Here is a 23,151-nt window from a genome sequence, read left to right as displayed (position 1 = left end):
GATTTTAATTCTTTTGGATAAATACCAAGCGGGTCTACGACCAAGTCATATGGTGGTTCCATTCCTAGACTTTTGAGTAAACTCCATACTGATATCCTTGCTGGTGGTACTAATTGTAAGTGTTCTTTTTCACTCACATCCTGACAGCATTTATTGTTATTTGTGTTCTTGATGATTCTAACTGGAGTGAGATGCAGTCTCAGTGTAGCTTTGATTTGCTTTTATCTGGTTGTTAAAGATGTTGAAAATTTTTTCATAAAATTGTTTGCCATCATATTTCTCCTTCTGAGAAATGATTGTCATTTACCAATCTATTCATTGGGTTATTTCACTTTCAGTGTTAAGATTTCTGAGTACTTTATATATTCTGGGGATTAATCCTCTGTCACAGGAGTAGCTGGCAAAGATTTTTCTCCATTCTGTACACACTCTCTGTCTCCTTTCCTTTGCTGTGCAGAAACTTTTTAATTGATGCCATTTCATTTATCAATTCTTGGATTTGTTTCCTGAACACTAGGAGTCCTATGGAGAAAGTCATCCCTGCATCTACACATTGACGTGAAGGTGCTTTGTTTCCTCCTAGTAGTTCCAGTGTTGATGGTCTAATTCATGTTTTATTGATCCACTTTGAGTTCATTTTTGTGCAGGATTTGGCTTCATTCTTCTTGCAGGTATTCAGTTTTCCAAGCACCATTTATTAAATAGGCTGTTTCCTCCAATATTTGCTTTTGGTGTCTTTGTTAAGGATCAGATGAGTCTGTCTGTGAAGGTTTGTCTCTGTGTCTTCTATTCTAATCAATTGATCTATGGGTCTGTTTTGATATAAGTTCAATTTTTCTGTTACTACACCTCTTTGGTATTTTGTAAGATTGGGAAGACATTGGAATGTGATACCTTCAGCACTACTCTTTATGTGTGAATGTGTGTGTGTGTGTTGGGAAATAGACCAGGGCCGTGCACATGCCAGTCAAATGCTCTGCCACTGAGCCACATGCCAGCTCTTCATCATTGTCCTACCTGCTCAGATGGCTTTAGATTTTTGTGTGTCATTTCAATTTTGGGACCCTTCCTTCTATTTCTCTGAAGAATGTCAATGGTATTTGATAGGGATTGCATTGAATCTGTAGATTTCTTTTGGTAATATGTCAATTTTGAGTCTGGTGATCCAAGAACAAAAGAGGGCTTTTCAACTTCTCATGCCTTCTTCAATTTCTTTCTTCAGCAATCTGTAATTCTCATGAAAGAGATTTTTCTCCACTGTAGATAGATTACATCCAGGGCTTCTTGAGTATTGTTTGATATGGTACCAGGGACTGAACACAGGAGTGCTTAACTACTCAGCCACATCCCCAGCCCTTTTTTAGATGTTGCTGAGGTGCTGCGGGCCTCAGTAAATTGCTCAGGCTGGTTCTCACCTCCCAATCCACCTGCCTCACCTTCCTGAGCCCCTGGGATTATAACCATCTGTCACCAAGCCTGGATACCTAGGATTTTTGAAGACCATTGTGAATAGAATTGTATTCCTGATTTCTTCCTCAGGAGATTCATTATTGTTATGAAGAAAAGATCTTGGATCTTGAATGTTGACTTTACATCCTGCTTCTTTGTGGAATTTGGTAATCCATTCTAGAAGTGTTTGGGGAGACGTTTTGGGTTTTCAAAGCATAGTACCTTATCATCTGCAAACACTGATAATTTGGCTTCATTCCTACTTGTAATTTTTTGATTCCCTTCTCCTGCCTGATTTCTAAGGCTAGAGTTTCAAGAACTCTATTGAATGGGAGCTGTGAGTCTGGACATCATTGCATTGTTCCTGATCTTAGGAGAAATGTTTACAGTTTTTCACCAATTAGCATGATAATTGTCTTTGGGTTTGACGCATATAGTCTTATGATGTTCAGCCAAGTTCTTCTGTCAAGGAAAATTCTTCAAATGTGTTAAAGACCATATATAAATTTTCACATGTTGAACCAAACGTACATCCTTACAATGAATCCAGCACATCATGATGTATAATCTTATTGTGAATAGGATTTGCTGATATTTTAATAGGTTTTCTGTGTCTGTGTTCATCAGAAATAGTGTTATCAGACTTCATATGTCTTTGGCTTGCATATCACGATGATACTAGTTTCATAGAATGAATTCAGGAAGAGTGCCCATCTCTGTTTCATTACCTAGTTTTAGGAGCATTTATCAATATACCTGAATCAAGCTGTCAGGGTGTGATGTGTGACAGGGACAGCCCAGCCCCTGTTTTGATAGTGTATAACCTGCACCCCTGTTCCTGACCTGCAGTGCCCTATGGATCATGGTTTGAGCACATTCATGCTGGATGTCCATGAGACACAGGGAGAACGTCCTCCTGCTGAGTTATGAAGAGCTGCAGAAGGTGGGCAGCCTCTCATAGTCAGTGCCTGCCACTACACAACTTCCTTGCTCCCTCTTGATCCTCAGTGCTCCACTCCACATTTCCTGTCAATGCACAGCCTCTTGGAGAACACGGTGAATTAATAAGCCCTGGGTCTCCTTTGCCCTGCTCCTGCTTAACACTCACCAAGCTCTAAGCTCTTTCTCCATGCCTCATCCTGGGTTTCATCTGGCAACATCTAAAGGGCCCTTCCACACACTGAGGCAGGGTGCCAGGGCTTATGCTCACACCTGTGGCTGTCGAGGTTTCTACGTGAAAACCCAGGATGCTGACAGGAACCCAGTCATCACAATGGACAGGCAGAAAGCACCAACCACAGAATGTGTCCCTCTCTCTGGCTTCTCCCCTTGACTGACAAGGTGATGAGAAGATGAGAAGTCACTCTGTGTGACTCCTCTGAGACGTCAGGGGCTGGAGTGACAGGACAGGTCTGCAGATGGTGCTGAGCACTGGGGTGGGTCCAAGTAGAGCTGGGCAACCCGAAAACCCCTACCTATCTGAGCACAGGATGGTGACTGTGGATGACAGCCATTGTGCCTTTCCACATTGCAAATGGAGAGTCTGTTGAAACTTCCCAAGTAAATATCTGAGTGTGTAGATAGGACACTCACACTGATTGGATATAGCACGCTGAATATGTACTGATTCTAAGTTGATTTTTCTGTTGGTGCACGACCATGCCACACTGACCTGCACAAAGCTGCACAGTTCTCTGTGTGAGTTTAGAAGGTCCAGATGTAACTGAAATCTTTAGAATTTTTAGAAATATTATTCAGAATTATTATACATTGTATGAAACCCAAAACAGTGAACAGACCTTAGAAAACACTTGGCCTGTTAGTGATGTCTTGGGGACGGAGCAGATGCCGTACGCAAAGGCATCTGCTTCCCCTGGTGAAAGGCCTCTGGTCTCCTTCCTGCAGCTACGTCATGTTCTCCTGTGTTCTCAGCATGAAGTCAGTTCTCACCAAGGAGCCCTGGATGCCACGTTCACCTACCTCAGCAGCAAGCTCCCACACTTCCCTGTAATTCTACCAACAAATCACAAAACACTTTTAAATTACTGCCACAGTTGTTTCTTATTGTTCGATAGTAACTGGGGCTCAGGTGGAAAAAATAATAGTAAAGCACTGTTATCCTAAAGGGAAGGTGTAGGAGCCAAAGCAAATTCTTTTTCCTTACAAATATCTATGTCCCTGGTGGGATCTCCCAGAATATTCATTCATAATCATGGGGCTTGTTTTGAGGAAGATATTCCAAAGCCCTATGTGTTATTCAAGTGCCAGTTATGGGACACAGCATCATCTGGGGTAAGGAGGAGTCTTTGGGGCTTAGTCTCCTGGCCTTATCCTGCACTCTCAGGAGTCTCTTTAGAAATCCTGACACCTGCCTCTGGGGTGTCCTAAACTTAACCACACTGGAAAACAATCCTGATCTTCATATCACACACCCTTTCTGTCCCTCTTCCTGTCCCCTTTTGCTCTCTCCTTCCTTCTGGAATCCATCTCAGTCTTTTCTCATTTGGATACATCTTCCTCTCCTCTTTCTCCCCCACATCCCTCCTAACACTCCCATTCCAATCTTCCCATGTTGCTGTCTTTCCCTTTCGCAGCCTCACTCTTGCTTGTTCACACTTTAGGACCCAAGAAGCACCATAGAGAAGATCTTTCAATTCCTGGGAAAGAAGATAATTCCAGAAGAACTGGATTCAGTCCCCAAGAATAGCTCCTTGCAGGTCATGAAACAAAACAAGATGTCTACTCTCAACATATTTCCTGTATCTTTAACTAGTCTGCATTTCTCAATGGCAAGGAAAGGTAAATGCTCTGGTATCAGAATGCATTAGATTACTTAGAGGGCACTCTAGTTTACCACTCAACACTAAGACTGAAGGTGTTTGAACATATCAAAAATCATCATTCATGGCCCTGAAAGTTGCTTGTGTGCCCTTTGCAAAATATGTTTCCATGTTACTGATATTAGATGCAGGTACCTGATGAAAGTTGATTCAGTGTTGAAAAGGAGGGTGTTGTTGAACATGGTCATGTCTGGGCTACTCCACATCTGACTTACCATAGAGAACTTCCTGAAAAAAGAGATACCCAAGGAAAGAGCTAACTGAAGAAGGTAGAGAGGAAGTCTTTTGCTAGGAGACATTGTCAGGCCTCCTTCCTGTGAGGAAAGATGAATCACATCAACACACTTGGATTCAGGCCTATTGAAAACGTCTACTGCAAGTGATGTGAGAACCTGTTTTTCCAAAATTCCTCCAGTTCTCATGTATTTGGAATGGTGAACCATGGAATAAATCTACCAAATGCTTCAAAAGATACTCAAGAGGTCAGGATTCCTGCACACAGTGCACATGGAGCACAGAGGGATAAAAACAGAAGACTGGTCTGGAGATGTTGCTCAGTAAGAGAGCAGAGTCTAGCAGAAGAACTCAATAAATATTGTTTGATAATGAAGATAACAATGAAAACAAGAGTAAGAATGAGTTTTTATAGGATAGCAATGACATGTTATGCATTCTATTTATATTCATATGAGTATAGTGTTTACATAAATACAACATATTAGCATAGATATTTTTATATATTTATATAATTAATTGTAGTATTATATGAAGCAATTTAAATGATACATAATATAACACTTAATCACTTAAGTGAAGGCTTTATGTCCATATCATTAGTTTCTATTTCACCCCAATATTCTCAATGGTAAAGCTTCCGGGGCTTCCAAAATTCTTATCTGTAAAAAAAGGGTATGATGCCCATATTTTATTCACTCTTTATTAATCCTGTCAACAAAATTTGCTGAGTATAGGATTCTTTGAAGCACCAAGACTGAGACAATTAATGAAAAGTGTTGACTTCCTAATATCTTAAAAATGATACCAGCAGCCTTCGCCCTCGCCCACCTGTCTGCCCGCCCTCCACCGCCCTCCACCAGCCCCACTCAAAGTCCAGCTCCCCATAACACTGCTGGACATGGACACCAGTATGATTGAAGGTGGATTAAATGTCACTCTCACCTTTCGGCTACTTATGCATGGAAAGGAAGTTGGCAGTATCATTGGAAAGAAAGGAGAATCAGTGAAGAAGATGCACAAGGAGAGTGGTGCATGTATCAACATCTCAGAATGGAATTGTCCTGAGAGAATTATCACTTTGGCTGGACCCACTAATGCCATCTTCAAAGCCTTTGCTATGATCATTGACAAACTGGAAGAGGACATCAGCAGCTCTATGACCAATAGCACAGCTTCCAGTAGACCCCCGGTCATTTTGAGGCTGGTGGTCCCTGCTAGTCAATATGGCTCTCTCATTGGAAAAGGTGGTTGCAAGATCAAGGAAATATGAGAGAGTACAGGGGCTCAAGTCCAGGTGGCAGGGGATATGCTCCCCAATTCAACTGAGCGGGCCATCACTATTGCTGGCATTCTGCAACCCATCATTGAGGGTGTCAAACAGATCTGCATGGTCATGTTGGAGTCCCCCGGAAGGGTGTGACCATCAGTACCGGCCCAAGCCCTCAAGTTCTCCAGTCATCTTTGCAAGTGGTCAGCCCTATACTATTCAAGGACAGTATGCCATTCCACAGCCAGATTTGACCAAGCTACACCAGTTGGCAATGCAACAGTCTCATTTTCCTATGACGCATGGCAACACCAGATTCAGTGGCATTGAATCCAGCTCACCAGAGGTAAAAGGCTATTGGGCAGGTTTGGATGCATCTGCTCAGACTACTTCTCATGAACTGACCATTCCAAATGAATTGATTGGCTGCATAATCAGGTGTCAAGGCGCCAAAATCAATGAGATCCATCAGATGTCTGGTGCGCAGATCAAACTTGCTGAACCCAGTGGAAGGGTCTACTGATAGGCGGTTACCATCACTAAATCTGCTGCCAGCATTAGCCTGGCTCAGTATCTAATCAATGTCAGGCTTTCCTTGGAGACAGGTGGCATGGGGAGCAGCTAGAACAATGCAGATTCACCCATAATCCCTTTCTGCTGTTCACCACCACCCATGATCCAGCTGTGTAGTTTCTGAACAGTCAGCAATTCCAGGTTTTAAATCGTTTGTAAATTTTCAGTTTCTACACACATTATCATCCACTCATGATTTTTTAATTAAAGCATTTTAATTCCTTTCTCTGTTCAGCTGTTACTGCTGAGATCCATATTTAATTTTATAAGCTTCTCTCCCCACCCCCTTTTTTTGACTCATGAAATTTTCTGTTTGTCATGGAAATGTAAGAGTGGACTATAAATACATTTCAGTTTAGTTCTGTACTGTCAGGAATTTTTCAAAAAAATTAAAAGATGGGCTGGAGATTTTTCTTTGTGAATAGAAACTGGATGCCAAAAAAAAAAAAAAAAACACATACCATGTGCACATTCCAAAAAGAAATCTCAAAAATCCAAGAGAGGAATGATCTTACTGATAAGCGGATGATGACACTTAATGGGGGGTGGGAGTGGGACAAGAATGGAGGAAGGAGGGACTGTATAGAGGGAAAAGAGAGGTGGGAGGGGTTGGGGGGAAGGAAAAAAATAACGGAATGAATCAAACAACATTGCCCTATGTAAATATATGAATATGCAAATGGTATGCTGTTACTCCATGTACAAACAGAAACAACATGTATCCCATTTGTTTACAATAAAAATAAATTTAAAAAAATAAACATAACACATGTATTTCATTTATGTTTTCCCATGACCACTGTCTAAATCATTCCACCCCAGGAAACATAAAGACATTGGTAACAGTTATGCAACCACCCAACAACCAAAGCTTTCCCAGTATTATCCATGTACCAGAGATGATTAACTGGATATTTCAGGCATACTTGTAGGCAAAGCCTAAACATTGATCTCCAATCTTCAGACCCACAAGTACAAATTGGCCCCTCTGACTGCTGACGTGGATTTGCTAACATGTGAGCATTGGAGGAGGAAGAGAGAACTACCTGCCATCCTTTAGGAATATTTTGACAGACAGAGCCAAAATGTCAATGACCTGAAATCAAATTGTGCCTGGAGAGTTTGAGGAATGGCAGGAAGGCTGCTTGCTTGGAATGGGAGTGGTTTACTACTCAGCTCTAGAGATACATTGTCTCTCTCAGAAAATTTGGAATATTCTATGCTTGGGACTCACTCCATGGTCAAGCTCTTGCCTAGATCACGTGAGATCATAAGTCAATCCCCACAAATGTAACAAAAATCTTTCTGAGCTGTGCATCTGTGAAACACAGGTATTAAACAACCCCTGTCACAGATACAGAGTGAGTCATTTAGCTAACATGCCCACAAAACACAGGAAATTCCAGGATTGGAAAGTTAGTCTACCTGATGATAAAGATCACATATTCTTGGTTTGAAAGACGCATTGCAGAAGTTCTTAATGGAAACTGCCATGTAGGTCTTCACTTTTGTACAGAGAAAAATTGACCCACGGCCACCCTTGGCTTCTGCTCAGAGGAGAGCACCTGTCCACACAGGTGCTACTGGATCCCCAGGCCAGCCTCCATCTTGGAACGCTGCAGTGACCTCCATAGCCCCCTCCACATCGTAGCCTCCACTTTAGGAAAACAAACAGACAGGGCCTGGAGGCAACTGCCTGAGGAAACAACATCTGCCACAGACTTGCTATCAAAACAGGTTCCCCTAGGACGCCCGAGGGCCCAGCTTCACAGCCCTGTTTCTGAACCTTTGCCTTCATCCTAGTTCACCTCCACTGCCCTCTTGGTTCACCTGTGTGTTTCCTGTGCATATTTAGTTGGGGCATCTTCCATATTGGGACACTGGCCAGGACCTGAAACCCCAACACCAAAGCACCTACAGGTTTGATGCTGCAGCCGCTGCAAACTAACACCATGGTGCTTCCATCTAGGGGCAACAGTTAGATTCTAGATGTCCACGTCTGAGTCCCCACAAGGTGCACACACTATTGCAAAACTACTGTTTACATTGTAGGTAATAATTGAGCACCTCATTTTTCTTTAAAGCAATAAAACTGTAAACACTTAATAGGGAATAATTGATTTAAAGCTGCATATTTTTCACATTGGTTGCCCTTCATATTGGTCTCCCCCTTAAAGGTGAGGTATTGGAAATCTGCAGGGACACTATAAATCTATAGGGATTAAAATGTAATACTTCAAATCTGCACTGCTAGAGGGGAAGACACAAGTACATAATGAATAAACAAGGAAAGAAGGCACCCCAAACAAACCAAGACACTACAATATATGTCATTGACAGCACAATAGAAGAAATATAGGAGAAGGAGTTCAGAAAGTACATGATTAAAATGATCTGCAAAGTAAAGGATGATATACAATAGCAAAAGCAGGAAGCAAGTATTATTTCAATAAAGGGATAGAGATTTGAAAAAAATCAGAAATCCTTGAAATGAAGAAACAGTAAACCAAATTAAAAACTCAATAGAATATTCAACCAACAGACTAGATCACTTGGAAGACAGAACCTCAGACAATAAAGACAAAATATATAATCTTGAAAATAAAGTTGAGCACACAGTGAAGATGGTAAGGAACCATGAACAGAACCTCCAAGACTATGGGATAACTTGGAAAGACCAAATGTAAGAATTATCAGGAGAGAGGAAGGTGCAGAGACAAAAACCAAAGGAATCACAGTCTTTTTTTGTTATTGCAAACAAATGGGATACATGTTGTTTCTCTGTTTGTACACGGAGAAAAGGCATACCATTTATTTGTGCAATCATAAATTTACATAGGAAAAAGTTCTTTGATTCATTCTGCCAATTTTCCCTTCCCCCCACCACTCCCACCCCTCTTTTCCCTCTATACAGTCCTTTCTTACTCCATTCTTGCCCCTCTCCCAAAACCTAACCCAAAACTGAACCCTAACACTAACCCCTCCCACCCGCCATTATGTGTCATCATCCACTTATTAGAAGATCACTCGTACTTTGGTTTCTTGAGATTGCCTTATCTCACTTAGCATTATATTCTCCAATTTCATCCATTTACCTGCAAATGCCATAATTTCATCATTCTTCACGGTGGAGTAATATTCCATTGTATATATATGCCACAGTTTCTTTATCCATTCGTCAATTGAAGGACATCTAGGTTGGTTCCACAGTCTGACTATTGTGAACTGAGCAGCTGTGAACATTGATGTGGCTGTATCTCTGTAGTATGCTGATTTTAAGTCCTTTGGGTATAGGCCAAGGAGTGGGATAGCTGGGTCAAATGGTGGTTCCATTCCAAGCTTTCTGAGGAATCTCCATAGTAGGAATGCACAGTCTTTTCAATGAAATAATAACAGAAAATTTCCCAACTCTCAAGAATGAAATGGAATATCAAATCCAAGAGGCTTATAGGACAACAAATGTACAAAATTACCACACACCAAACCAAGGCACATTGTAATGAAAATGCCTGGCATACAAAATAATCATAGAATTTTAAAGGCTGCAAAAGAAAAATGTCATACATCATATCGGGGGATTAAATGCTACTCTTATTTCAGCCAGAGTCATACTCTTGCCCTAATTGGTGGTCATTCTCCCCAGGATGCACACATCAGATTTAGATTCAGCATCAATAGCTCCCAGTTGAATACACAAGTGCTCAGTCTAGTAATATGCCCAGGAATCAGCAGGAAGAGTGGAAAGGGCTTCTGCTCCTAATGACCAAACATTCTACATAAAACTCCATTGCCTTCAACATGGGTTGACATCATTCATCAGATGGTTCTCACTGGAGGTGACAGAAGTCCATGGGGAATTGATAAAAATGCAGGTGTGTCCTGCAGCATTCCTGGCAGCAGGAGACCACTGTTTAAGGACTCCCTGGATTTGGTATGTTGCCTAATCATGTGAAGTTTGACCCCCAGAGTCCACTGTGAACTGAAAGTGTTAGCACAAGTATGTGACAGGGCTTTCATTGATCACTGACGTGGTAGATAAGAAAATTCACTTATCTCAGTTCTTAAATCCTGGAAGAATGAAACCCAGTCTCATGTGTCAATCAGAAGGTAAAGAAGGACTGGACGTGGATCCAGTTACAGTCCACCCCCCAAATCTAATGACTCTAAAGCAGGTCCTTGTCCTTTAGAATCAAAGAGTCATCAGTGTATGTTCCTCAACATCCTTCCAGGCTATTACCAATACACTGTATCTCTCAGTTTCATGTAGAAATTCTATACTGAAAACTCTTTGTAATGCAAATAAATGGAAAAGAATGGCTTTCTTCAGGTCCCAGGTATTGCTCACTGGCATATATGGCAGCACTTGCTGTGGGGTCCTGCCCATGAACTCACGCCCAGATCATCATGCTCATGGTCACTGAATGTGTACAAAATTGCTCAATACCATGAAACTTTGGGTCACTAGTCAAAATTTGCTTTTACCAACCAGTTAAATTGACAAGAAAAAGTTAATGATTCTTTGAAATTTCCTTTAAAGTCTAGTCTCCCAAAATTTCCCAAAACTTCGAATGGTGGGTACAGCTGAACTCCAGCCCCACAACCAGAAACTCATCATCATGACATATGAGTTCCTGTGGTTTGAAGGATTATCTTTCCCTGATTTTGGTTTCAGCTCTGAAGTTATGAAAGAAGCATGTACTAAGTTTGTGATAAAGGATGAAGATACAGTAATGGTGTCTTACCCAAAGTCAGGTAAGGAATCAGGACAGGAAACACTCATGGAAAAGGTGAGAGCTACATTGCTTGTGCACTCAGCAGATGGATGGAATGTGCTCTACATGCCAGGGAGCCCTGCTTTGGGAGGAAGGGGCGGTGCCCCAGCCACTTCCATTCAGACAATAGCAGAGAATGAAACAAGGGCTCAGCATGGATCATCTTAGGTATTGGAAGGCCGTATAAGAGTGAATCCTAAGCAGATTCAGGTGTTTGTGTGATGGCAAGGGAGAAATGGGTGGTGAGGAGAACCAGTGAGGACCTAACAGCAAAAGAGCAGCTCAATAGAAATAAAAGACTGAATAGGAGATCATGTGGAGAAGAAGACTATTTTAGAGTAGGAGAATCAGCATGGGAAAAGGTTGGGAATCAAAAATGAGAAGGGAAATTACAAGGGACTGAAAGGGCATGCATGCTGCAACCACGGGAGTGGAACTGGGGGCACGAGCAGTGCAAACTCAGTGAAAATTGAGGCCATACAATCAGAAGGGATGGTATGTGGAAAGTCAAGAAGAGTGGGAACATCATAAAAGGATCTCAGCAAAGAGCCAAGAGGTGGAAGCAGCCTCAAATGCATTCACAAGTGAATGCATAAACAAGGTGTGGCATATTAATACAATGGAATAAAAGTCAGCCTTAACAAGGAAAAATATTCAGACACCTTCTACAACATAGATCAATCCTGAGGGCATTGTGCTAAATGATATGTTGGGCACAAAAAGACAAGTACTGTATGATTCCATTGGTGCAAATACCTAGTGTAGATAAGTTCATAGAAACAGAAAGCCCCATGGTGGATCCAGGGACTAAAACATGGACATAAGTAGGGAAATGCTGTTAAAAAGCAGAGAGTTCCAGTTGTTAAAGATGAACAGGTTCTGAACATTGGCTGACACAAACAGGAACATGATTAACACTGCTTAGCACTACCTGATTGCATGCTTTGAATGGGTCCATGATTATGTTTATGTTATGGATTTTATCATGGTTTCTTGTTCACAAGTCAGGTTGAAATGAATGAACATCACTTTTCCTTCCTTATCTAGGAACCCACTGGTTGATTGAAATTCTCTGCTTGATTCACTCCAAAGGGGATACCAAGTGGATCCAGTCTGTGCCCATCTGGGAACGCTCTCCCTGGATAGAGACAGATCTGGGTTACAAATTGCTAAATGAGAATGAAAGACCAAGGCTCCTGACCTCTCACCTTCCCTTCCATCTCTTCCCCAAGTCGTTATTCACTTCCAAGGCCAAGGTCAGCGTCTAACGTTTCATCAATGCTTTTTGTCCTTCATGGGCCTAGATAAAACCTGTAGATCTTGCCAGGCTGTCTGCTCATGGGGTAGGTTGGGAGAGACCTGAGATTCTCAGACACTAGGTGAGGTTGATGAGGCCACAACTCAGACCACACTTGAGTGCAAGGATGTGGACCATTGCACACATTAGCTAGCCTGAATTCAGGGATAACAGGACTGGCTAAGGCCAGAGTCTTAGAAAACCACATCTTATGTGCAACCAGAATTTATAACTGCATCTACACTAGAGTATCCCTCGTTTCCTGCTCTTGAAGATGTTAGCCAATATTAATTCTATAAAGCCTTCTGCCAGGTAGGTGGAAGCCCCCAAGTCAGAATTGCCCATATGGAGTACAGAGTATGCACACATCGATAAATGCATAACTCCTGGGACTGCTCAGGAGCCTGGCTCTCTATTCTAACCACCATAGCCCACTGCATGTCAATGTGCTTTGTGATCTGCAGCCACTTCAGCCTCCCCATATCAGAGGATTAATCAGCATGGAACATGGATATATAATATCTACTGTGCCACAGGTTATTTGTAGAAACATGCTTTCTAAAAGTGTTTGTTTCCTTCTGATTTTTTTCATGCGTTTCTTTAAACTTCACCTGGAATCCTAGATTAATGAACTACTGTCTTGGAAAGTGCCTCACAGTGAGGCTGCTCCAATACACACAATTCCACGTCTCATGTTGGGTTTCATTAACCTCTGCCTCATTAAACTGAGCCCTAGGAAAACACTAGACCTGCAAGAATAGCACCAAGACAGTTGATGTAAACACATGTCAAATTCTGATGTTCCATTCCCACTGGTGTGCGTGATGTGTGTGTGTGATTCTGTGTGTTTTCATTAACATTAAATACTGGCCTCTTAATATATACATATGTACACAGTTAAGCAACTATACTCCAGATCAGACTTAGACATTTCTACAGTCCAGAAAGATTCCCCAGGCCCCTTCTACCAATCGGTGCCCACAAACTGAGGGAAACACACACTGGAATACAGTTACAGATTACTTTGCTTATACTTGAATTTGTATAAATTCCTTCTGCTTTATGAAAGTAATGTCTGTGCAATTCTCAAAGGACTTCTGGGTGTCAATGACCATACATTGTTATGAATTTCAATATTTCATAATTTCTTAATCCATTCTGCTGTTAGTGATCATTATGGGAGAACACAAAAATAATTCACCAATTACCATTTAAAACTTTCCAGCAGCTTCCTCTATTCAGTAGAATAATAACCAAGAAATAAGAAAAAAGTTATACCTCTTCTATTCCTATCAAGGAATATGAAATACAAAGTTTATAATGTATATTTTATTAAGGAATACTATAACTAATTTGTTAAAGGAACCCACTGAACTTCAATAGAGATTCAGTAAGAACTGCCTGGGGAAAGATCAAGATCAAGGTGAGGAATGACTGAGACTGATTTTCCATTCTCTCATTTTTTCTTAATTTAAGGTGCTATATCTCATGAGAAATCCCAAAGATGTTCTTGTATCAGGTTATTATTTTTGGACTACATCAAAGTTTTCTGTTAAACCAGAGTCAGTGGAACAATACTTTAAATGGTTCATCCAAGGAAACGGTGAGTGTTCCTAGACATAAGATCTGCCTCCCCAACTCTACTGACCTTTCTCCTAATTTCCTGGTATCACTTTTGTATTCTTTTTCTGTATACTTTCCACATATGAGAGAAAACAGACAATCCTTGACTTTGTGAGCCTGACTTCTTTCAATTAGCATGTTGTTCTCCAGTTCCATCCTTTTACCTACAAGTGACACAATTGAGTTCTTCTTTATGATTGAGTAAGTCATGTCATGAATGTGGAGTACATTTTCTGTATCCATTCATCAGCCAATGGACACCTAGGCTGGTTCCAACATGTAGCTGCTGTTTTTGAACTGCTATTAACATGGATATGCATGTACTGCTATAGTATGTCGACTTTAATTCTTTTGGATAAATAGCAGGGGTTCTATGACCAAGTCATATGGTGATTCCATCCCTAGACTTTGACAAAACCCACAATGATATCCATGCTGGTGGTACTAATTGCAAGTGTTCTTTTTCACTCACATCCCTGACAGCATTTATTGTTATTTGTGTTCTTGATGATTCTAATGGGAGTGAGATGCAATCTCCGTGTGGCTTTCATTTGCTTTTATCTGGTTTTAAAGATGTTGAAAATTTTTTCATAAAATTCTTCACCATCATATTTCTTCTTCTGAGAAATGATCATCATTTACCCATCTATTCATTGGGATATTTGATTTTTTGTATTAACATTTTTGAATACTTTATATATTCTGGGTATTAATCCTGTACAGGAATAGCTGGCAAAGATTTTCTCCCATTCTGTACACACTCTCTTCCTTTTGCTGTGAAGAAACTTTTCAATTGATGCCATTTTACTTATCAATTCTTGTATTTGTTTCCTGAACACTAGGAGTCTTATGGAGAAAGTCATTACTGTATGTATACATGGACGTAAAGGTGCTTTGTTTCCTAATAGTGGTTCCAGTGTTGATGGTCTAATTCATGTTTTCTTTGATCCACGTTGAGTTCATTTTTGTGCAGGATTTAGCTTCATTCTTCGATATGCAGGTATTTCATTTTCCAAGCACCATTTATTAAATAGGCTGTTTTCTCCATTATTTGCTTTTGGTGTCTTTGTTAAGGATCAGATGAGTCTGTCTGTGAAGGTTTGTCTCTGTGTCTTCTAATCAACTGATCTATGGGACTGTTTTGATATAAGTTCAATTTTTCTGTTACTACACCTCCTTGGTAGATTTGAGACTGGGAAGACGTAGGAATGTGATGCCTTCAGCACTACTCTTTTTGTGTGAGTGTGTGTGTTGGGGACTAGACCAGGGCCGAGCACATGCCAGTCAAACGCTCTGCCACTGAGCCACATGCCAGCTCTTCATCATTGTTCTCACTGCTCAGATGGCTTTAGATTTTTGTGTGTCATTTCAATTTTGGGACTCTTCCTTCTATTTCTCTGAAGAATGTCAATGGTATTTGATAGGGATTGCATTGAATCTGTAGATTTCTTTTTGTATTATGTCAATTTTAATTCTAGTGATCCAAGAACAAAAGTGGGCTTTTCAAATTCTAATGCCTACTTCAATTTCTTTCTTCATTATTCTGTAATTCTCATTGAAAGAGATTGTTCTCCACTGTAGATAGGTCACATCCAGGGTTTCTTGAGTATTGTTTGATATGGTACCAGGGACTGACACAGGAGTGCTAAACTACACACCCACAACACCAGCCCTTTTTTAGAAGTTGCTGAGTTGCTGAGGGCCTCACTAAGTTGCTCAGGCTGCTTTCCACCTCCCAATCCTCCTGCCTCACCTTCCTGAGTCCCTGGGATTACAAGCATCTGTCACTAAGCCTGGATACCTAGGATTTTTTAAGACCATTGTAAATGGAATTGTATTCCTGATTTCTTCCTCAGCAGATACATTATTGTTATGAAGAAAAGATCTTAGGCTTCCTATATTGGTTTTCCATCCTGCTACATTGCTGCATTTGTAATCAGTTGTAGAAGTGTTTGGGGAGAGTTTTTGGGTCTTCAGAGCATAGTACCTTATCATCTGAAAACAGTGATAATTTGGTTTCATTCCGACTTGTAATTTATTGATTCCCTTCTTCTGCCTGATTTCTAAGGCTCGAGTTTCAAGAAATCTATTGAATGGGAGCCGTGCGTCGGGACATCATTAAATTGTTCCGGATCTTAGGAGAAATGTTTACAGTTTTTCGCCAATTAGCATGATAATTGGCTTTGGGTTTGACACATATAGTCATGACGTTCAGCCAAGTTCTTCTGTCAAGGAATATTCTTCAGATGTGGTAAAAACTCTTCATAAATATTCACATGTTGAACCAAATTTATATCCCTAGAATGAAACCAACGCATCATGATGTATAATCTTACTGTTGAAAAGGATTTGCTAATATTTTAATAAGTTTTCAGTGTCTGTGTTCATCAGGAATAGTGATCTGTTGTTTTCTGACTTGATATGTCCTTGGTTTGGGTATCTCAATGATACTAGTTTCATAGAATGAATTCAGGAATGATCCCACTCTGTTTCATTACCTAGTTTGAGGAACATTTATCAATGTACCTGCATCAAGCTGTCAGGTTGTGATCAGTGACAGGGACAGCCCAGCCCCTGTTTTGCTAGTGTATAACCTGCACCCCTGTGCCTGACCTGCAGTGCCCTATGGATCATGGTTTGAGCACATTCGTGGCTGGATGTCCATGAGACACAGGGAGAACATCCTGCTGCTGAGTTATGAAGAGCTGCAGAAGGTGAGCAGCCTCTCATATCAGTGCCTGCCACTACACAACTTTCTTGCTCCTTCTTGATCCTCAGTGTCTCCACTGCACATTTCCTGTCAAAGCACAGCCTCTCGGAGAACACTGGGAATTAACAAACCATGGGTCTACTTTACCCTGCTCCTGCTTAACACTCACCAAGCTCTGCGCTCTTTCTCCATGCCTCATCCTGGGTTCCATCTGGGAACACCTAAAGGGCCCTTCCACACACTGAGGCAGGGTGCCAGGGCTTAAGCTCACACCTGTGGCTGTCAAGGTTTCTCTGTGCAGAACCCAGGATGCTGAGAGGAACCTAGTCATCCCATCTGACAGGCAGAAAGCACTAACCTCAGAATGTGTCCCTCTCTCTGGCTTCTCCCCTTTTCTCACAAGGTGATGAGAAGATGAGAAGTCACTCTATGTGACTCCGCTGAGACGTCAGGGGCTGGAGTGACAGGAAAGGTCTGCAGATGGTGCTGAGCACTGGGGTGGGTCCAGGTAGAGCTGGGCAACCCAAAGATCTCTACCTATCTGAGCACAGGATGGTGACTGTGGATGACAGTCATTGTGCCTTTCCACATTGCAAATGGAGAGTCTGTTGAAACTTCCCAAGTAAATATCTGAGTGTGTAGATAGGACACTTACACTGATTGGATATAGCACACTGAATATGTACTGATTCTAAGTTGATCTTTCTGTTGGTGCACAACCATGCCACACTGACCTGCACAAAGCTGCACAGTTCTCTGTGTGAGGTTACTAGGTCCAGATGTAACTGAAATTCTAGAACTTTTAGAAATATTATTTGGAATAATTAAGCAATGTAGGAAAACCAAAACAGTGAACAGACCTTAGAAAACACTTGGCCTGCTAGTGATGTCTTGGGGACGGAGCAGATGCCGTATGCAAAGGCATCTGCTTCCCCTGGTGAAAGGCCTCTGGTCTCCTTCATGCAGCTACTTCATGTTCTCCTGTGTTCTCAGCATGAAGTCAGTTCTCACCAAGGAGCCCTGGATGCCACATTCACCTACCTCAGCAGCAAGCTCCCACCCTTCCCTATAATTCTACCTACAAATCACAAAACACTTTTTAAATTATTGCCACTGTTCTTTCTTATTGTTCTATACTAACTGGGGCTCAGGGGAAAAAAATAATAATAAAGCACTGTTATCCTAAAGGAAAGGTGTAGGAGCCAAAGCAAATTCTTTTTCCTTACAAATATATATATATCCTTGGTGGGATCACCCAGGAAATCCATTCATAATCATGGGGCTTGAGTTGAGGAAGATATTCCAAAGCCCTATGTGTTATTCAAGTGCCAGTTATGGGACACAGCATCATCTGGGGTAAGGAGGAGTCTTTGGGGCTTAGTCTCCTGGCCTTATCCTGCACTCTCAGGAGTCTCTTTAGAAATCCTGACACCTGCCTCTGGGGTGTCCTAAACTCAACCACACTGGGAAGCAATACTGATCTTCATATCACACACCCTTTCTGTCCCTCTTCCTGTCCCCTTTTGCTCTCTCCCTCCTTCTGGAATCCATCTCAGTCTTTTCCCATTACGATACACCTTCCTCTCCTCTTTCTCTCCCACATCCCTCCTAACACTCCCATTCCAATCTTCCCATGTCTGCTGTGTTTCCCTTTCACAGCCTCACTCTTGCTTGTTCACACTTTAGGACCCAAGAAGCACCATAGAGAAGATCTGTCAATTCCTGGGACAGAAGTTAAATCCAGAAGAACTGGATTCAGTCTTCAAGAATAGCTCCTTCCAGGTCATGAAACAAAACAAGATGTCCAATTATGAAATGTTGCGTGAATCTTTAACCAGTCAGCACTTCTCAATAGCAAGGAAAGGTAAATGATTTGGTTTTAGAATGCATGAGACTACATAGAAGACACTCTTTTCTTTACCACTCAACACTAAGACTGAAGGTGTTTGAACCAATCAAATTTCAGCATTCATGGCCCTGAAAGTTGCTTTTGTGCCCTTTTGGATGATATGTTTCGATCTTACTGATATTGGATGCAGGTGCCTGCTAAAAGGTGATTCAGTGTTGTAAAGGAGGGTGTTGTTGAACATGGTCATGTCTGGGCTACTCCACTGCTGACTTACCATAAAGAACTGTCCTAAAGAAAGAGATACTTAAAGAAGGTAGAGAGGAGGTCTTTTGCTTGGAGACATTGTCAGGCCCTCACATCAACATCCTTGGATTGAGGTCTATTAAAAATGTCTAGTGCAAGTGATGTGAGAACCTGTTTTTACAAAATTCCTCCAGTTCTCATGTATCTGGAATGATGAACCATGGAATAAACCTAACAAATGCTTCAAAAAATACTCAAGAGGTCAGGATTCCTGCACACAGTGCACATGGAGCACAGAGGGATAAAAACAGGACTGGGCTGGGGATGTCACTCAGTGAGAGAGCAGAGCCTAGCAGAAGAAATCAATAAAATTGTCTGATGATGAAAATAACAATGAAAGTAAGAGTAAGAATGAGTTTTTATGAGATAGCAATGACATGTTAGGCATTCAGCTACTTTATATTCATATGAGTATAGTGTTTTCATAAATATAACATATTAGCATAGATATTTTTATATATGTATTCATTAATTGTACTATTATATAAAACATAATTTAAATAACACATATTATAATACTTAATCACTTAAGTGAAGGCTTTGATTATGTCCATATCATTAGTTTCCATTTTACCCCAATGTTCTCAATGGTAAACCCTCTGGGGCTTCCTAAATTCTTATCCATAAAAAAGGGTATTATGCTCATATTTTATTCACTCTTTATTAATCCTGTCAACAACATTTACTGAGTGTATAGCATGTCATTCTTTGAAGCACCAAGAATGATATAATTAATAGAAAGTGTTGACTTCCTAATATGTTAAAAACATATCATGTGCACATTCCAAAAGGAAAGGCCTAGAACATGCCGTGTTTGATCATTGCTGTGAGGTGAGCGAGGGTGGAGGTGTTCAGCTCTGAACTGAGGGCCTCACTGAGTAACTGCATGGGAGCAAACATTTGAAAGAGGCAAATCAACAAGACGTGAATACGTCCAGCAGGACAGCACTCTAGGGCGAGGTCAAGACAAGTAAAGAGCCTGCAGAGGGGGAGCCTGGCATGTTTAAAGCTGGGCAGTCCCAGGGGTGGCGTCTGGACAACAAGGATCCTGTGCCCAGAAGCACAAAAGCACCAAGGGACTTACCTGAAAGAGACTGGAAGTCCTGGGAGACTCGGAACCAGAAGTGACTGGAGCCACTGGGCCTGGCAATGCATCAATCTGGGTGTCAGGGGAAGAATAGCTCCTATCAGAGAATGGCCAAAGCAGACTAGTTGTCATCTGCTCTCATCACCCAGGTCAGAAATTCTGTTATCTTGAGCCAAAGGGGTAAAACAAGAAGTGGTCAGGCTTAGTTATATTCCAGATGTTCTGATTTTATACCCAGCACTGTGGCTTATGGATTTGGTACAAGATGGTTGGGGAGAGAGGGGGAGTCAGGACACACTATACAGGCAGGTAGAAGTGTGAATGGGTATGGTGGCCAGGCAGCAGGAGGGCTCACCATGACTCAGTGGGCATTATACTGCTCTGACAGTGTAAGGAGAGCTCAGTCTTCAGACCTATCAGTAGATCTGATGTGTCTGTCCTTCATGTTTCCAGGCATCTGTGGGGACTGGAAGAATCACTTCACAGTGGCCCAAGCTGAAGCCTTTCATAAAGTATACCAAGAGAAGATGGCAGGTTTTCCCAAAGACCTGTTCCCATGGGAATAATGTCCAAGAGATTCTGTGTCTTATGTGGATGCTGATAATTGTTGTCCTCTTCTGGGATGAGTACAGAATTGGGGAGTTCTACAATAAAACAGATTTCTACAGAAAAAGGGAACAAAGGACAAGATGGCATAAAGAACCAATGAAATATAAACTAATAGAGGAGCAAAAGGAAATCTAGCTGAGTAGAGAAGGAGAATGGGAGAGGGGAGGAGGCACAGCAGGTAGAGGGGGAGCGAGACCTGAAATGCCTTTCCCTGCAGGGATGAGTGTTTCTGGATCAACTCAACTACTGTGCATAACAAATGTGATACTCTGACAAAAAATTAAAAACCTGCTTTTTTACTCTGGAGCCCTGAATTAAATATTTTGTTTCTCTGATCTCTTGCTTCTTAAAAATGACTGGGATTTCTCTACTTGATTCATCACTTTCTAGCTTTAAAAGAACATTGTAGTCTTTTAAATGCATAGAATGTCAGACACAGAATATGAATACCACACACAATTGTGTCTAATTTTTAAAACACGAATAGAATGTAGAAGAAGCTGAGGTTCCTTTTCTATGACATCTATCTCCAGAATCCATGATGAAGATGATCTGGAGGAGTCTAATTTCCAAGCTAGTTTTGTTTTCATTCCTAGTGGTGTAAACACCACCAATATGAAGTGCTATGTGTGGAACGTTTGTAAGGCACCTAAATGATGAGTGCTACGATGCATTCACAGACTTACTACTCAGCATTTACCCTAGGTTTTATCTGAACTGATGTGCATAGAGTACTTCAGAACTGAATTGAGGCTTGACACACTATAGAATTACTGGTTCTCCTGTAAATGTCTCTGAGTTCCACTCACCAATTTCGCCATATTTCCTTGGGCAAGTAAGAAAAAACCAAGAGTTTTGCTCAGGTGAACCTTTAGAACTGGACTTGATGTTCACTTTTAGTCTCTTGTAGGTGTAACAAAATGTTTCTCCAATCATCTTGGATTGACGGTAAAAGCCAGATCAACTCCTTTACCTCTGCTCACTTTGAGATGACTATGGAATTCATTAATTTTGGAAGTCAAGCAGCTGAGCTACATAGCATTAGTCTCCTACTACCTTGCTGTATAAAACACCTCTTCCATGAGGGTATGATGATAACAATTGCTTAGTATTCTTTTTTGGTGAGGTGGGTAACAGGGATTGAACTCAGGGCTCTTGACCACTAAATCACAAATGGAGCTCTAGTTTGTATTTTATTAGGGACAAGGTCTCAGTGAGTTGTTTAGCATGTCATTTTTATAGAGAATGGCTTTAAACAAGCAATCCTCCTGCCTCAGTCTCCTGAGCCCATGGAATTACAGGCATGTGCCACCACCCCTGGCTCAGTTGCTTAGGAATCCTTAAAGCATTTGTAAATCATTTGGAAACATGCTGACTCTTCACTTGCTGCTGCAGATGTCCAATGGGTAACTGAAAACAGAAACGTAAACCATGCCCTCTCTGCCCTCTTGTCGTATGTCTCTTCTCTTTTAGTCTAAACTTTGGGCCAGGTTTTTGCTCAACTCTGCAGGTAAACATACTCATCATTTCTCAAGTGGCTCCTCTGGAACTCAAGTACAGGTTGATTTGACCCCAGCTGACCTAACCTGCCTCCTCCCACGAAGGCTGCATACAGCAACATGAAGTTAACCAAGACTCTATCCCTTCCAGCATTCGGGAGTGGCTCCTAAAGTCTCCAGTCAGCAGCTCATTCCTGCCCACTCCCTACCTGCCCCTTCTTTGCTCCCCCTGTGGTCCTCTAGGATACAGGGTCCCTATCATGGCTTTCCTGGTGAGAGCCTACTATCTTCTTGGGCTTGCTAGCTGCCCCAATTAATCTCTCTCCTTCCCCCATCAGCTTGGCCTCAAAATCTTGACCTTTTTCGGTGGGAAGCAAATGGATTCCATTGTGACAATTCTGTTGTCAATTAGAGATGACGTTCCTTCTGTAAGAGTTTTCTAATGTTCTTAATTATTACTGGACTTTGTATTGTTGTTTGTCTTGTACCTGTGTTGCTCAGGATCTGAGCACACGTTCTCATGGCAGTGTTCTCTGTTAATTCAGGCTTCTCTTACAATTGCTGAAGGTATGCAGGCTCCCAATAGGAAAACCTAAGAGATGGCACCAGGCGGAAAGCCTTGTTTGATGCCATTTACCTGAAATGTCTTCCATGGTGGTTATCGTAGATTTTAGCTAAAACTAAACAAGCAGTAAAATGTTTTTCTTGGTAACATGGACAGGTCAGTACTTTGACCTGCCTAAAACAAAGATTGACGCATGAATTCAGTATTATCCTCTCTCTCTCTCTCTCTCTCTCTCTCTCTCTCTCTCTCTCTCTCTCTCTCTCCTTTCACTTTTCCATCTCTCTGGCATTACCTATCCCCAACCTGAATCATTTGCACCTCAATGTTGAGAAAACCATCAAACATTATCCCAATTTTCTGAAACTCTGACCTTTTCACTAAAGAATATTATTCAGAAACCTATAGAACTCAAGTGAGAAACAGGAAAAAACAATGAAAATCATCAAAATGAGGATGAAATTCAAAGGAGCG

The 23,151-nt window shown here is 41.4% G+C and overlaps 1 protein-coding gene and 1 pseudogene across 4 annotated transcripts in view; both read left to right on the top strand.

Annotated features, from left to right (window-relative positions):
* The window catches only part of LOC306648752 (sulfotransferase 2A1-like), a 37,164-nt gene that overhangs the window by 10,538 nt on the left and 3,475 nt on the right, over positions 1-23,151 (top strand). Inside the window, exons 1-6 of one of the 3 annotated variants that reach the window (XM_079119053.1) lie at positions 10,920-11,118; positions 12,186-12,394; positions 13,912-14,038; positions 16,678-16,772; positions 18,455-18,632; positions 20,461-20,912. In XM_079119053.1, the coding sequence (XP_078975179.1) occupies positions 10,935-11,118; positions 12,186-12,394; positions 13,912-14,038; positions 16,678-16,772; positions 18,455-18,632; positions 20,461-20,573 (906 nt within the window). In that variant the 5' untranslated portion in view covers positions 10,920-10,934 and the 3' untranslated portion in view covers positions 20,574-20,912. Of the gene's footprint in view, positions 1-10,919; positions 11,119-12,185; positions 12,395-13,911; positions 14,039-16,677; positions 16,773-18,454; positions 18,633-20,460; positions 20,913-21,516; positions 21,703-23,151 lie in introns of those variants that run through there. The other 2 variants (XM_079119054.1, XM_079119055.1) reach the window with 2 other exon arrangements.
* Positions 5,397-6,593, top strand: LOC306648753 (poly(rC)-binding protein 2-like; annotated as a pseudogene). Its single transcript has one exon. The product of its transcript is annotated as a poly(rC)-binding protein 2-like (transcript).

This window comes from Sciurus vulgaris, assembly GCF_902686455.1.
Source record: "Sciurus vulgaris genome assembly, chromosome: 17".
NCBI lineage: Eukaryota > Metazoa > Chordata > Mammalia > Rodentia > Sciuridae > Sciurus > Sciurus vulgaris.
Note: the sequence above shows the minus strand (reverse complement) of the source record. Positions and strands in the feature narration are given on the sequence as shown.